This window comes from Camelina sativa, chromosome 5, assembly GCF_000633955.1.
Source record: "Camelina sativa cultivar DH55 chromosome 5, Cs, whole genome shotgun sequence".
Classification (NCBI taxonomy): Eukaryota; Viridiplantae; Streptophyta; class Magnoliopsida; order Brassicales; family Brassicaceae; genus Camelina; species Camelina sativa.
Genome location: NC_025689.1, coordinates 7,589,090 through 7,601,912, shown reverse-complemented (window position 1 = coordinate 7,601,912; position 12,823 = coordinate 7,589,090). Strand labels below are relative to the sequence as shown.

Here is a 12,823-nt window from a genome sequence, read left to right as displayed (position 1 = left end):
TGGTTGAATGGGATTGTTTGCTGTTTGGTCGTTGAGTTGGTTTTGATGGACTGGATCAGGATTAAGTGTTTGTGCCTGGGCCGTGGGTTGCGGCCCATTTTGAGTGTGAGCAGTGGGCTCAAGATTAGTTGTGGTTATCGGAGAGAGAGAAGAAGAAGAACTTACCTGGGATGACGAAGCTGGCAAGGTGGACGGAGAAGTTGACGGCGAGTGAGAGAGCTGATCCACGGGGGAAAGACTTATCGGAGAGTGTAGAGGAGTGACCAATGAGTGAGGCGAAACCGGTGCTGGAGATGAATCAGTCGGAGAGTCAGATCGAGCAAACGGAAATTCAGTCTCAAGAAATTGAACATGTCGCGAGACATACAAACGGCCAGTGGAAAAATCCAGACAAAGGTATGCACTTTGAGACATAGAGTAGCCTAGGAAAACACATTGCTTGGACCGATTATCCAGCTTATGCAAAGCATAAGGCCGTAGCCATGGGTAACACGTACAGCCGAAGACTCGCAACTTATCATAATTGGGGGAAGCTTGAAAGAGCTTCTCTTACGGAGACTGCTGTTGCAACACAGGCGTTGGTAACCGATTGATGAGGTACTTTGCGGTTGAGAAAGCAAATGACCAATATGTCGTTGGTATCGACGCACGGGAAAGGAGAGCGAGACTTGTCTCCACTATATGATGGTGTTTCCTCTCAGACAACCCATTGAGCTCCGGTGTGTGTGGAGGAGTTGTCTAATGTTCAATGCCCTGAGAGGTGAGATAGCTGCAAAGAGCAACATATTCACCACCATTATCAGAGCATAAAGTCTGTATCTTAGTGTTGAAACGATTCTCAACCATGGCTTTGAAAGCGATAAAGGTAGGTTTAACATCGGACTTCTGTTTCAGTGGGGAGAGCCACATATAATGAGTGTGATGATCCACAAATATAACATAGTACTTGCAGTTGTCATGTGAAAGCACAGGTGACGTCCATACATCCGAAAAAAGATATTGTAGTGGTTTTGTTGATCGAAGAGAAGATGTTGAAAAAGGTAGTTTATGTGTTTTATTAAGCAGGCAGTCAGAACAAGACAGAGGTTCTGAAGTAGAAGTAGAAGTAGGTAAAGAAAATTTTGAAATAACAGCTTGTAAGATGGTAGATGATGGATGACCAAGACGAGCATGCCAGGAGGAGAGAGTCGTTTTGGATGTTGGTGAAGCATAGAGAGCCTGAACTTGAGATCTCGTCACTGGCCACTCATACAAACCATCTTTAGTCTTTCCTTGTAGCAACAGGCCCCCCGTGATCAGATCCCTCACCTGAAAAGCAGCAGGGAAGAAGGATACCGAAACATTGTTAGTGTTGCATAACCGATATACCGAGACAAGATTTTTATGAATAAGAGGTACACATAAAACATCTTGTAAAGTTAGAGAGCGAAGATCGGTAGGAAGGGTGGTTAAACGCTTGTGAGTAATTGGCAAACCTGAGCCATCACCAATCACCACAGCATCATCACCCGAATAAGGTTGATGAAGGGAAAGATTGCGCAGGTCGGAGGTGATGTGGTGAGTCGCACCACTGTCAAGCATCCATTCCTCAGGGTTGACGGTTGAACCAAGTGCAAGATTTGCTCTTGGCTGCCAGGGAGTAAAAGGATTACGTGATTGAGAGCCAGACACAGAGGGATGATTCTGAAGTTGAGGACACCGACGCGCAGAGTGACCTTGGGTGTTGCAAAACTGGCATTTGCCAAGGTAGGGACGATAAGACCGCTGATCAGACCGCTGGGAAGAGGACTGATAGGAGTTGTTGTTATTGAGGCGAGACTTGTTTGAAGACCCACCACGAGAGTTGTTAGGATGACGCTGAGTAGCCATGTTGGCGGTAACATGAAGCATGGAGACGGACGCTTTGGACAAAAGCTTTGCTTCCCGGTTACGTAAACGCTCATGGACATAGGCGATGGTGGGAGAGACATCACGAGCTTCGATCTGATCTATGACAGGGCGATAATCTTCTAGTAACCCATCAAGGATATTCTCGATCTGATCATCGTGCTCCATTGGTTTGCCCAAGCTAGCAAGAGTATCAAAGCGGGTAGTGAGCCCTTGAAGATACTCATCAATAGTGCGACTCCCCTTGGTCCAGGCTTTAAGTTGATCTTTCAATTGTTGGACATGGCCACGACTGGGCTTGGCAAATGTTTCCTCCAATGTAGTCCAGATCTCAGAGGCGACGGTTGTGCGAGAGAGAATAGGTTGAACTGGTAACGAGACAGCACCGAGAAGAGCACTATAGACCAGCTGGTCTTGTCGCTTCCAAGTAACAAAGGCAGGATTGACAGAGACAACATCGTTAGTGGTGAGCGTGGATGGCGGGATTGGTAAGGAGCCATCGAGGTGTCCAACGAGACCATGGCCGTCAACCAAGGCTCGAACCTGAAGCTTCCACATAAGGTAATTTGTTTGTGTGAGTTTTGTGACGTTTATCATATTGACATGGAGGAGTGTTTGATTGTTGGTGACAATGGTGTCAGTCATTGTAGGAGAGGAAGCAGAAGACATTGAGAAGATGGAAAAGAGAGATGAAGAAGCGTAAAAAAAAATATTTTGGTGTTTAAGCCTGCTCTGATACCATGTAAAAGGTAATATGATTTGATGATCTTTATTCATTCACGAGGAGCAATATATATACAAGAGTAGAACAGCTAGGGTATTGTAGAACAGTAATGTAGAATATACACTTTACATAAATAGAGATTCTAATCAAGAGATTGTAATCAAATCATATCCCAAGGATTACTCCTTAATACTTTATATACAATAATGTGACATTTGGTAAAATAATAGTATTCTTTAAAACTAATTATGATTTTTTGGAAACACGGCGAAGTTTATAACAGTTTCATTTTGCAAGATTTTACAATAATGTGACAGTTTTATTTACTTAGGTTATATTGCATGCAATGTCTTAAGGTCGAAATGACAAATACGATTCGATTAATGTAGTGCGTTTATCCAAATTTCATCTCCTAGTCGAATGGAAACATGACAGAATTGTTCAAAACTGGTGACCAAGCGAAGACTAATTAAGCTTCTTTTCGTTGACTAACTTTTAAGTATGGCACGACAAATGATTAAAGCGACCAAAAATTATCGATATATAATTTGATTATTAACAAACAAATCCTTCCATACTTCAGGGACTTCATACATTATAATCATACTTATGATCATTTAACTGAACTCAATTCAATACATATTAACAATTGACTACTCTCCTAATAGTGACCAAACTAACCACCACCTCACGCAACATTATCTAGAATCATGAATTTTAGCACAGTCCCTTTCAATAATGAAGCACACATATACATAATTAACGATATAGCCTCACCTCAGATTCCTTCCGGTTTTCTCAGTCGAAACACTCTCTCTTTGTTTTAAAACGATGACTCAGTATAATAACGCCGAAGACTCAACCATGGAGGGTTTCATGAGTTTCTCGGACAACTCGGAGAAGTGGACGGTAGAGACTGTCCAGAAGCGATTACAAGCGGTGTTGGATGGGACTCACAAGGGCTGGACCTACGCCATTTACTGGCAGCCTTTGTTAGATAATTTCGGCGACACCGTACTCGTGTGGGGAGATGGTGTTTACAAAGACCAAGAAGATAAGAGGAAAACGATGTCGTCTCCGGCTGAGAAGGTGACATGTGAGCTTAACCATGAGGACAACAACGTGATAGTGAAGGACATAGAGTGGTTCTTCTTGAAATCAATGTCATGGAGCTTTTCAAGAGGATCCGGATTGGTGGGTCATGCGTTCTCCACGTCTACCCCGGTTTGGGTTTCCGGGTTGGATCAGATACGCATGTCAGACATTGAGCGAGCTAAGGCGGGAGGAGATTTCGGAACGCAGACCATCGCATGTATCCCGTTGGCTAACGGAGTCGTGGAACTTGGTTCGACGGAGCTGATCCCACAGAGCTCAGATCTGATTAACAAAGTCCCAATCCTTTTCAACTCAAACACTTTTCATCACAGCCTGAGCCGTGACCGGGTTAACGTAGCTCCAAGATCAAGCTCCATGGTTTTGTCTAAGTCAAGAAAGCTGGAGAGTGGTTGTTCAAGTCCCACCAACAAGAGTTTCTCTAGCGAGGAGTCAGAGAAACTTTTAAAGAAACGAGGAAAAAAATCGTCGAAAGGCAAGGAAGAGCCGCGAGACCACGTCGAGGCTGAGCGGCAAAGACGTAAACAACTGAACCAGCGGTTCTACGCGTTACGTGGTGTGGTTCCCAAAGTGTCCAAGATGGACAAAGGGTCGTTGCTTAGCGACACGATCGCTTACATCAAGGAGCTGAAGTCCAAAGTAGAAAAGGTGGTATATGAGAGAAATGAGATCCAGGTCCAGCTCGAGGAAGTGAAAAGAAAAGTCGCATCATTCAAGGAGACGGAGGAGATGGAGATTGAAGTGAAGATAATTGAATGTTATGCCATGATCAAGGTCAAATCAAGCAAGCAGAATCATCCAGAGGCAAGATTCATGAAAGCGTTGAAGGATTTGAAGCTAGAGGTGGACCATGCGAGTATTGTGGTGGTCGAGGATCTTATGGTTCAACAAGCTACGGTGAAGATGGATTTCAGAATCTATACGCAAGAGCAGCTCCGGACCATGTTGATATCCAAGATAAGTTAGGGTTTTATCTAGGCCAGGGATCGGAGGGCTCTTTGAGAAATTACGAGGATGCATGTAAGTGAGTTTATTGGGCTTTTTATTTTATTTTATTTAAGTTTATATTTTAAAACTAAGTGACTAATAAAATGAAGATTACTAGTATATTTTTTTTTCTTTTTAACTCAGTTAATTACCAATTTAAAAAAAAAAGCAGGAATGTTTAACACTGTGATATGGATTTGGATCTTCCGAGCGGCTCAATCCTTTTCCCCCAATTGGCTTTGGTCACTAATCACTATTTGTGTTGTCGGTGTACGATGCGGGAACTGAAAAAAATAGCAGGGGGCCTAGCTAAAAAAGAATTTAAGTCCTCATATGATATATACTCAATTAAGAAAAAAAGCATAACAAAATTTATGGTTTAATATTTTATAGTAATATTGGCAGGACCAATTTTTTTATTAACAATATTTTATTCTATTTTGAAATGATATATATATATATATATATAACCATTTCTTAGTGTGAACCTTGGAGTTGGAGGTATCTTTTATCTTATAATTTTTTAAAATAAAAGATAGTAGTAAAGGATGAGAAAGAGTGAAATGGGTTTCTTATTTTAAGACCTCGAAAGCATTTTCTAAGAAAAAATCAAATAATAACGATAATAATACTTTTTTTTTTATTATCATTAAAGATATTTTTTGCTGGGTAGAAAGATGCTGTTACAAAAATGAGCTTCACCGGTTCACATGATGTGTCGAGCAGTCGAGGGATGGCCCTTCCCCTCGCAAGCTAAACTGTTGCCACAGGGAATGTACTTCCCCTTCCCAAAAACTGATAAATTCTTTACACGCACATTTTTTTCATCCCCGACCTTTCATATTATTCTTTTGACGAATAACTCATCATTATAAAAGATATATATAAGTCGTCACTCGTCACAACATAATCATATAAGATACTTCTAACTATAGGACCATCCATTTATATATTTTCTGGCTTCATAGTACAAATGTTAATGAACAATGCTAGGTATGGGAACTTGATCACGTGTCTGCAAGGAACTTGAGTATGTCCAAAATATATTTGAATCAAACAAATAATTCAAAGAGAAATATCTAAAACAAGCGTCATAATCATATTTTATATGCATCATGCATCGTTATCCATGCTTTGTAAGTATATATGGGTCTACCATTTAGAAACAAACAGCCAAAACCAAAGAATGAGAGGGATAAGTCAAGTCAAAACACAAAGAGGTTGATTCTGTACTTAGAATAATTGCATTTGAATCGCTCTTTTTTTTTCCTTCGGTAGCCTGGAAGTGTAATCTTGAATTTTAACCCTCAAAATAAGTAGACTTAAAATAGAAACCTTTATAAAGCGTATACTATAAAAAAACTCTTTTCTTATCCACCGAACGATCAAACACTAAAAATAAGCAAACTACCAACCCTGACCCAAAAAGCTCACAGATGTTTTTTTCTCTCTTTCTTCATTTGCATAAAAAGAGTTAGTATCACCTTTTTACCCCCTAACTGCTCAACAAAAACAATCAAAACCCATTCATAAAGGTTTTTCATTTTGGCCTCATACTTTTCTTGTCAATCAAACAACCTAAACCCTAAAAGGAACATCTCCAAAAGGTTGTCATTTGGGATTTGAGCTCTCTTTGTGATACCACAGCCTGCAGTTAGAGTTCTTCCCCTTTGAAAACCTCTTTATTGTCGATTTCATTTCCGTAAGAAACAGAAACGATGAGCCTCAACTGCCTCGCTTGCCACATCCTCCAAAGAACAGACTCGGACAGAGACATAGGAAGCCGTAAAGATTCAAACTTGAATGAAAGTTTCGCAAAGTCAAGGTATGAAAAGATGAGAAGGAACAGATCATCGTTGCCCGTACCGAGACGGGTCAATAAGGGTCATCGCAGGCTTTACAGTGCCGAGATGGTGGTCTATGGGGATCTGGACGAGCCCAAGCTGGTCAGAAGCAGTGGGATCAGAAGGGATTGGAGCTTTGAAGATCTAAAGAAACAAAAAGATCAGCTAAGAATTGAAGATACGATAAAGGAATAAGAAAGATCATTTACTAGGTTTCCCTTTTCTATATAATGTCCATGTTGTTGTTAACTTGTTGTGTTGTTTTCAGATCATAAGGACAACCTGTGCATTGTAAGATCTCAATAAGTTTACGAGTTTTCTGGATCCAACATGACAAAATCTGTGAAATTTCATATATATAAATTCATTTTCCTGATAAAGATTCTATAATAACAAACTTGAAGTGTCTACTCGTTCATGAGAGGAAGGAACAAATGATTCGCCTTCTTCGGATAGAGTTTGTCCCTTTGATGTTTAATCCTTACAAGATCCTTTGAATCCGCCTTCTTCCTTTTTAACCGATTAAAGCTCTGCTTCCGGCTCTGCTACCATCTCCCTATACTTGCGTTGCCTTTCTCCGTTCTTCATACGATATATCATGAGATGTTCACGGATGCCTCTTGAAACGTCTTTGTTCTCAACCATATGCACAAAAGTATATAGACGTTTTAGAGAAGCTAACCGTAGTGTTTCAAAGTTCGAACAAGAGAAATTAATAGCTAATAGAATAAAAACTAGTTAAAGAGCAAATGGGGTGGTGGCGCAGTTGGCTAGCGCGTAGGTCTCATAGCTACTGAGTGATCCTGAGGTCGAGAGTTCGAGCCTCTCTCACCCCATTCATTTTTATTTCTAACATGCCATTACAAAATTTCTGTGTGTTTTACTTTGTTCAGGAAAAAAGTTAATAAAGGGAGTTATAAAATATGCAATTGATATGTACCGAGTGATATAAAACGGTTTTTTTTTCATATATTTTTTTTTTCTGGAGTAAAAACTATGTAAATATTAGGTGTAATTTTATAATTTCGTGGACCAATTCTAATACTATAATTCCAATAAAATGGAAAAAATTAAAGGATATTTCAACCACTATCAAATAAGATTAACACAAACTTACCTATCCTCAATTTTTGTGAGGAATTTTATCTTAATAAAACAAAATCTAGCATCTAACTTGTATAATCTGTTAACCACAAAAGCATAATACACAACAATAGTGAGGGACAAAAATTTTCAGAGATTTTTTTGTTCATCACTAAAGTTAACATATTCATTGATCATATTTTGATTTTTCTTATCCAAGCGAACCTATCTATTTTTCATGTTTTTCATAGGTTCCAATGCTATTGTAAACGCATTTATCATTAAGATCCAGATCTAGTTTTTTTTTACCCATGCAAGCTTTTCTTTGAATTTTTTTGAGGTAATATGAGTTCAAATCTAAATTTTTCAATTCGAAAAAACGGATTTCGCAAGGTAGAGATTTTATAAATAGCTGGTTTTATTGCAGGTTATCCACATGCTTTAAAAACTATATTAATTAATTATTTATTAGTAATACATTAAAATATGAAATATTCTATGATATATATAAATTAATTATCAAATCTTTCATTTTTTATAAATAATATGTGTATTTATTATTCATAGTAATTATTTTTCATCTTAAATTATTTATGAATATTTTAAAAGCGATTTATTAGAATATTTGAGGCAACATGCAGGTCCGGCCAATTCAAGCATATAAATGTGGGTATACTATTTTACTACAGTAGATTTCGAACAATAGATTTTTATGAGTTAAAAATTTTAAAATGGTTGATACAAGATGGACTTAGGAGATGGGTTTAATTCACTTAACATTTCTATATTAAGTAAATAAGTTTAATAATTTTAAATTTTGAAATAAAAAGTATGATAATTAGAAAAGAATAAAATGGTTTCCTTATTATTATATATTTTTTTATATAATTGGAAACTTATCACTTAAATAGATAGATATATAAACCTTTTGAGAAAAGAGTAGGCACATATATATATTTTGCTTTTTCCACTAAAATTGCTCTATGACAAACATAGAAAAATACTTTGGGGAAGATGTATACTGTATATGTAGGAGATGAGTGTGATGATACGAACACGTCAGCTCCATATCTCACCAGTCTGGCAAAACACGATTAATAAATTAAAAAAAAAAAAAAAAAAAAAAAAAAAAAAACAAATATGTTAATTGTTTCTAACGTCTTTGATATGGTTAATTGACTGTTGACTATAAATGCCTTTAGGAAACATTATAAGAAGATAAACCTTTGTACATTATAAGATCTACCACACTTCACCAAGCTGTGGCACTTATGGCTTCATTAAAGGTAATGATGTTATTATATAACGGGGTTTCTATAGATTAATAATACTATTGAAATAATATTCTCAAGGAATATGTTATTGGGTCATCCACTCATGCCATTTAATTTCTTATGATATTTAATAGAATATCAATTAAAAAAAAAGTAAAGTGACATGGAACAANAAACAAAAAACGGAGAATCTTTAGTTTCGTCTCATTTCTTCGTTGACAGAACAACAGAAACTAGGGTTCACTTCGATTCTCTTGTCTTCTCTGTATCGTGTTTTTTAAAGATCTGATTGAAATTAGTCTCTGGGCTCCTTCTGTGTAAAGCTCGGATCCAGAGTCTCAGGTGAAAGACCTCTACTTTTACTCCTCTCATCTTAATCTCTTCTTCACTTCTTTTGGGCTGAATAATAGAATTGGGGTAGAGAGTGTCAGAATTGTAGTTCTTGGAGTATTTTGCTTTACTGTTTGATCGAGTTTTTGGTCTTAGTATCATGGGTTTTATGTGGGTTCAGGGGAGAATATAGTTAGCTCAAGAACTAAGGGATCTACTTACTTGTAGCTGAATTTTGATTCGATTCTGGACTCATTAGTTTGGGTAGTGATTAGTTATAACTTTCAGGATTGGAATTGAGATAGTATATATAGTATTGGAGTTTTATAGTGTGGAGATGGATAGGCCAAGGCCAAATGATCATTTAGGTGTGAATAAAACTGGGAAGAGTATAAGAAAGAGTCCTCTGCATCAATCGAGTTTTGCTTCAAATGTTCACAACAACGCCACCACCACTGGAAGGCCTCAAAACCAGCCTCAGGTTTATAACATAAGCAAAAACGACTTTAGAAGTATTGTTCAGCAGCTAACGGGTTCTCCAGCACGTGAAAGCCTTCCTCGCCCTCCTCAAAACAACAACCCACCAAAGCCTCAGAATACTCGGTTGCACCGGATTAGACCAGCTCCTTTAACGCAGATCAACCGGCCTGCGGTTCCTCTCCCTACCATGGTTCCTCCACAATCTCATCCTCAGTTTGCTAGACCGCCTCCACCTCAGCCACCTTTCCCTCAAGGCACACAACAATCAATGATGATGGGTCACGGGGACCAGTTTTGGTCTAATACAGCTGAGTCTCCTGTCTCTGAGTATATGCGTTATCTTCAAAGCTCACTTGGGAATCCAGGACCCGGTGGTAACCAAATGCAGCCAGGTCATGAGCAGCGGCCATACATCCCAGGTCATGAGCAGCAGCCATATGTCCCAAGTCATGAGCAGCGGCCATATAGCCAAGGATATGAGCAGCAGCCATATATGCCAGCACAGCCTCAACCACAACCTCAACCTCAGCCACATATGATGCCTGGATCGCAACCTCGTGTGAATATGCAGGGGCCAATTCAACCTAACCAGTATCTACCACCACCGGGATTAGTTCCTAGCCCAGTGCCTCGTAATCTACCTTCCCCTCGGTTCAATGCTCCTGTACCTGTCACCCCAACTCTACCGTCTCCCAGGTTCAATCAGATGTATGGTGGATTTCCTTCTCCTCGATATAATGGTTTCGGGCCACTACACTCACCCACATCCCAGTTTCTTCTACCATCTCCTACTGGTTACCCGAATATGTTCTCTCCGAGATCACCTTACCCGTTACTATCACCAGGAGTTCAGTATCCTCAACCACTCACCCCAAACTTCTCATTTTCACAAATTCCTCAACCTGGGAGTCTTGGAACCGGTGCAGGTCCAGGTCCAGGTCCTGGTCTGCCTCCTCCTTCGCCAGGGGCCATGTTCCCGTTATCTCCATCCGGGTTCTTTCCGGTTTCAAGTCCAAGATGGAGTGATTATTAGATGCTCTCTTCCGATTCATTGAATTTTAAAATATGTTTATTCAATCTCCCTAGGTTGTTAGTGTGTACTATGAAAGAAGCTTTATACTTCAGAGCCTATAGTGGAATAGACGCAGCAGGGTAGAGGCGTAAAACACTAAAGGAGCTTTTTTTTAGAAGCAGTGAAGATTTATAGGGTTTTTTTTTCACTGTGGGATTTTTATAGGTCAAAAGTTGGGAATCTTGGGACATGATGGTTACCTTTGTTTTTGTTTGTTACATTATAAGTTTTATCTTTGCTTAATTTGTATACAGACTACAGACGAACTCAGTCAGTTTATATGATTTTTGGGTGTTTTCAAAGCTAAGTATCTCTCTACTTTTACTAAGCATAATCAGATTGCTTATTATTACAGTAATTCGTTTTTCCAATAGAAACATTGTCAAGTGAGAATTTTTTGGATAATAACCATAGATGCAAAAAAAAATGGTGATATCACCCAGTTTTTTGCAGAGACAATTTGTAACTTATGCTGAAACAATTTGTAACTTCAGAGCATAGAGCGTTAATCACATGGAAACTTCATCATAACCATTTTTTTTTGTAACTTATGCTGAAACAATTCTAACTTGAAGGTAATCTTTTGAGACACATTTGTCGGTCTCAAGACTTGATGCTGGATTACTTAAAATCCACCAGATTGGCATTCGCGTTTGGAGGACATGTGGTTTTTGATGAACACTATTAAAATTTCTGAATTAAAAAAAAAAGTTATGTAATTATTTTTGTTTCTAAACAAAGTTCAAACGTTAGTAGAAAGTAGAAACGAATTCTCAATTTCTCATCATCTCTCATCCAAACGAGCCTTTATACAGTTTGAAATGATAAGGCCCAATAATAACAAAGTTCAAGCCCAATTAGTTTTACCCCTTTTACCTTAAACCCTAGTCCCGTCATCGTCGATCATCGCCGGGAAGTCTCAATGGCGAAAACACTATCCCGATCAACGGCCTCACGCGTAGCTAACCGTTTCTTCTCCACCTCAAATGCCGCTGCTTCTCAATCCCCGCTTCCTTCTCACCTCCTCTCCCGTCGAACCTCACCGACGCTGTTCCACGCCGTCGGGTACACCCCTGCTTTGACCCGTTTCACAACGATACGGACCCGGATGGATAGGTCCGGTGGATCGTATTCGCCGCTCAAATCCGGATCCAATTTCTTTTAACGAATAATAAATAATGTATATATATAATATGGTGGTGTTTTGGTGAAAGCGAATGCATCAAATATGTTTCTGCAACTATCGATATGAATCTTCTTTCCTGAAATGTGTTTCAGGCTCATACCCTTTTGGTTTTACATTTCGTCGAACATTTTGGATGCATGCCCAACTTTACTTAAAAGTGCAAACCCAAAAAAAAAAAAAGATCCCATCAAATTCCTTATTACCGGTTCGTAAAAGTTAAAAACCCAAATGGAAAAAAAAAAGCGAGTGTTTTTTTGGGATGTAGGGAAAGAGAAGATTAAAGAGAGAAAGCCGAAATCATGCGGAGGAGGCTACTCCGTTGCCTTCACTGCCCTCGTCCCCTCCGGCCTCGCCGTCGCCGTGGCCGTCGCCGTCGGGTTTGAACACGGGCGAAAAGTCAATGACGGTCTGAATAGCTGCCGCAAGCTTTTTCCTTCCTCTCCTCGCTTTAGCTCTTTGATGTGCTGCCTTGTTTTCCAGCCTCTGACTCGTCCGCCTACTTGGCACGGGAGCTGGACGACAATTCTCGAGGAGTGCTGCATCGGAGAACTGAACCGCAATACGCTGCACGGGAGCGACATCTGCGAACGAACCAAATAAAAAACAGAGAGCATAAGCTTGAAGCAACCAAAAGTAAAACTCTAACGCGGACTCAATAAGCAACCAAATAAAAAACTGGATCGGTGCAAAACTCAGAATAAAACAGAGAGCATAAAATAATCTCTTATCGGACTCTCAAGCTTGAAGCAACCAAAAATAAAACTCTAATCAATCAAGCAACCAAAAAATAAATTTCTCAATCAATCAAGCAACCAAAAAAAAAAAAAAAAAAACTCTAACACG

The 12,823-nt window shown here is 39.2% G+C and overlaps 3 protein-coding genes and 1 non-coding gene across 4 annotated transcripts; all 4 read left to right on the top strand.

Moving 5' to 3' along the window:
• On the top strand, window positions 3,443-4,690 carry LOC104788990 (transcription factor MYC2-like). The gene has a single exon (XM_010514747.1). It carries the CDS (start codon window positions 3,443-3,445, stop codon window positions 4,688-4,690), a length of 1,248 nt encoding a protein of 415 aa, XP_010513049.1.
• Window positions 6,222-6,836, top strand: LOC104786029. The gene has a single exon (XM_010511336.2). The coding sequence runs from the start codon at window positions 6,430-6,432 to the stop codon at window positions 6,748-6,750; it is 321 nt and encodes a 106-aa protein (XP_010509638.1). The 5' UTR covers window positions 6,222-6,429; the 3' UTR covers window positions 6,751-6,836.
• Window positions 7,307-7,391, top strand: TRNAM-CAU. Its single transcript is given in 2 exon segments — window positions 7,307-7,344; window positions 7,356-7,391. It is a non-coding gene; the product is annotated as a tRNA-Met (tRNA).
• Window positions 9,092-11,101, top strand: LOC104786028 (protein HAIKU1-like). Its single transcript, XM_010511335.2, has one exon. It carries the CDS (start codon window positions 9,580-9,582, stop codon window positions 10,753-10,755), a length of 1,176 nt encoding a protein of 391 aa, XP_010509637.1. The 5' UTR covers window positions 9,092-9,579; the 3' UTR covers window positions 10,756-11,101.